Genomic DNA, 2438 nt, shown 5'->3' with positions numbered 1-2438 from the left:
TGAGAAAAATAACGGGTTTTATTTGTTTTTTATTATGGTGTCTACAGAGCATCCTTTTAAGGGTGTTACCATGTTATCGTGATAACCTTCAAAACAACGGCATTGTACATCTTAAAATATGATATATTTTTACGCTATAAAAAAAAGTGGATGAAAGTTAATTCCAAAATTAAATGGGTTTTGCAGATATGGATTAGTTTGTGATAACGACAAGTTTGTTTAAGGAGACTGAGTTTGTATGTCATACAATTTGTACATGATAATAAATGCGTGATATCTTTTATGAGTGATATGTTTTAAGATTTCTTTCTTACCCTATATATAATTAAAAAGCGCACGCGCTCAGAAAATACATTGACAATTAATTCGAAAATCAAATGGAATTTCAGAAACCAATAGTTATCGCATTTTTGTTATTAACCCAAGTGATTAGAGTCTTCGCTGATTGCAGTTGTGAAGACGAAGAAATCCACGGCAACAAAAGCGAAACCCTTAAGTACAAATTAATCGCACTTGCTTCCATATTGATTGCGGGCGGAATCGGCGTATCTCTACCTTTCGCTGGCAAAATCTTGCCGGCCTTACGCCAAGAGAAGGATGGTTTCTTCTTTGTAAAATCATTCGCTGCCGGCGTAATGCTCGCTACAGGGTTTATCCATATACTTCCAGACGCGTTCGAGAGCCTGACTTCTCCGTGTTTGAAAGAACAGGTGTGGGGGGATTTTCCATTTACTGGGTTTGTGGCTATGGTTGCAACCATTGTGACGTTGATGTTTGAGAGCTGGTCAGCGGCATGCCAGCCTAAAAATCAGACGGTAGCAGTTGAAGGGGTTGACGATGAAGAAAAGAACGTTGGGGTTGTGACTGTTCACATGCATGCAACCCATCACCATTCTCACGCCAATGATAATATCCAAGTTTATCGATATCGGATTATTTCCCAGGTAAATTACTAGATCTTTCAAATCTTTTTCTTTCTTTTGAACGACAAAGTTGATTGAAATAAAAATAGCTAGGCTGCAAACAGATAAATTATTATAGACACTAACTAAGATGAACCAATCGACAATAGCCAGAGAAAACTGTCTACTTTTAAATAGCCATGAGTCACACCATTATCAATAGGCAATAGCAAACTTTCAAGATGCATCAACAATAGCATTGTAATTTTGAGGTTGTAACAAACCAAGGCAATGTATTTCCACTATCCAGATTGCTAATATGCTATTATCTATATAAGATTAAAATTATTTTGAAAGTTCACTGATGAGTTAATGACTTTTAATAACAACCTAATAATCTGGGGAAAAATCTTTTTAATGGAGAGTTCAATGCTGACTTATGGATGGAGTAATGACAGTTTAACTTATTAATACCGAGATAGTTGGTAAGAAGACATGATCTAAAAATTCAGTTTTTAATATGATATAAATATTTGAATTAGAATCTTGTAGGAAGACAAGCACATATATCATTTAAGCATAGATGGTAAGATTCATTAAATAAATAAGTTGATCCGATTATATTAATATTAATGTGTTATATAGTCGATATCCTTTAGTTATGTCTATAATTAAACTTTAAGGCGGGTTACAAGAAGTAATATATTGGTGAAAATATTATTTATCTTTTGGATCGCAGGTGCTGGAATTAGGAATTGTCACTCATTCAATAATTATAGGATTATCGTTAGGTGCTTCCAAAAGTCCGGAAACCATAAAACCACTTATTGTTGCCTTGTCATTCCACCAATTTTTCGAAGGATTAGGCCTCGGTGGATGCATCTTTCAGGTACGGATATTATCAACAAATTAGATTTATTTTAGTGTACATAATTGGGTTGAATATCAACTATGGCTACGAATAAATCCTATATATATAACATGGTTCACTTATTTCAGGCAAAAATCAAGTCACTGGCGATTATATCAATGGGAGCGTTTTTCACCCTTACGACTCCAGGTGGAATTGTAATTGGAATATTGATGAGCAACAGTTATAAAGAAAACAGTACAAATTCTCTTATTGTCGAAGGCGTGTTAAATGCTGCATCTGCTGGAATGTTGATATATATGGCTCTTGTCAACCTAATTTCTCCGGATTTCAATAATCCCAGGATGCAAAACAAGAAGATGCTTCTACTTGGTTCAAATGTTTTTCTTCTTCTTGGTGCCGGCTTGATGTCTCTCCTAGCCAAATGGGCTTGAGAATATATTGTTTTCACTGAACGGATTTGTGAAATTACTATTTCCTGATAATTAAGAGCATTAATTTTACAATTGTTAAAATGTTTCCAGATTCATCATAATCCTCACCATCATCATGCGATTCTTTGTTTCCTTCTGTAGCTCTTTGTATTCTATCTGAGAACTGGTTCTAGATCACACTGATGTAAAGAAAATTTAAATGATTAACGAAACAAAATAATGATTTTAAGG

At 34.5% G+C, this 2438-nt stretch overlaps 1 protein-coding gene across 1 annotated transcript; it reads left to right on the top strand.

Moving 5' to 3' along the window:
* Positions 1-377: 377 nt before the first annotated feature.
* Positions 378-2207, top strand: LOC111894361 (zinc transporter 3). Its single transcript, XM_023890437.2, has 3 exons — positions 378-944; positions 1642-1791; positions 1902-2207. Exons 1-3 carry the CDS (start codon positions 378-380, stop codon positions 2205-2207), a joined length of 1023 nt encoding a protein of 340 aa, XP_023746205.1.
* The last annotated feature ends 231 nt before the right edge of the window (positions 2208-2438 follow it).

Source organism: Lactuca sativa, chromosome 2 (assembly GCF_002870075.4).
Source record: "Lactuca sativa cultivar Salinas chromosome 2, Lsat_Salinas_v11, whole genome shotgun sequence".
In the NCBI taxonomy this organism is placed as follows: Eukaryota; Viridiplantae; Streptophyta; class Magnoliopsida; order Asterales; family Asteraceae; genus Lactuca; species Lactuca sativa.
The sequence above is the reverse complement of the archived record's forward strand: the minus strand, read 5'-3'. Positions and strand labels throughout refer to the sequence as shown.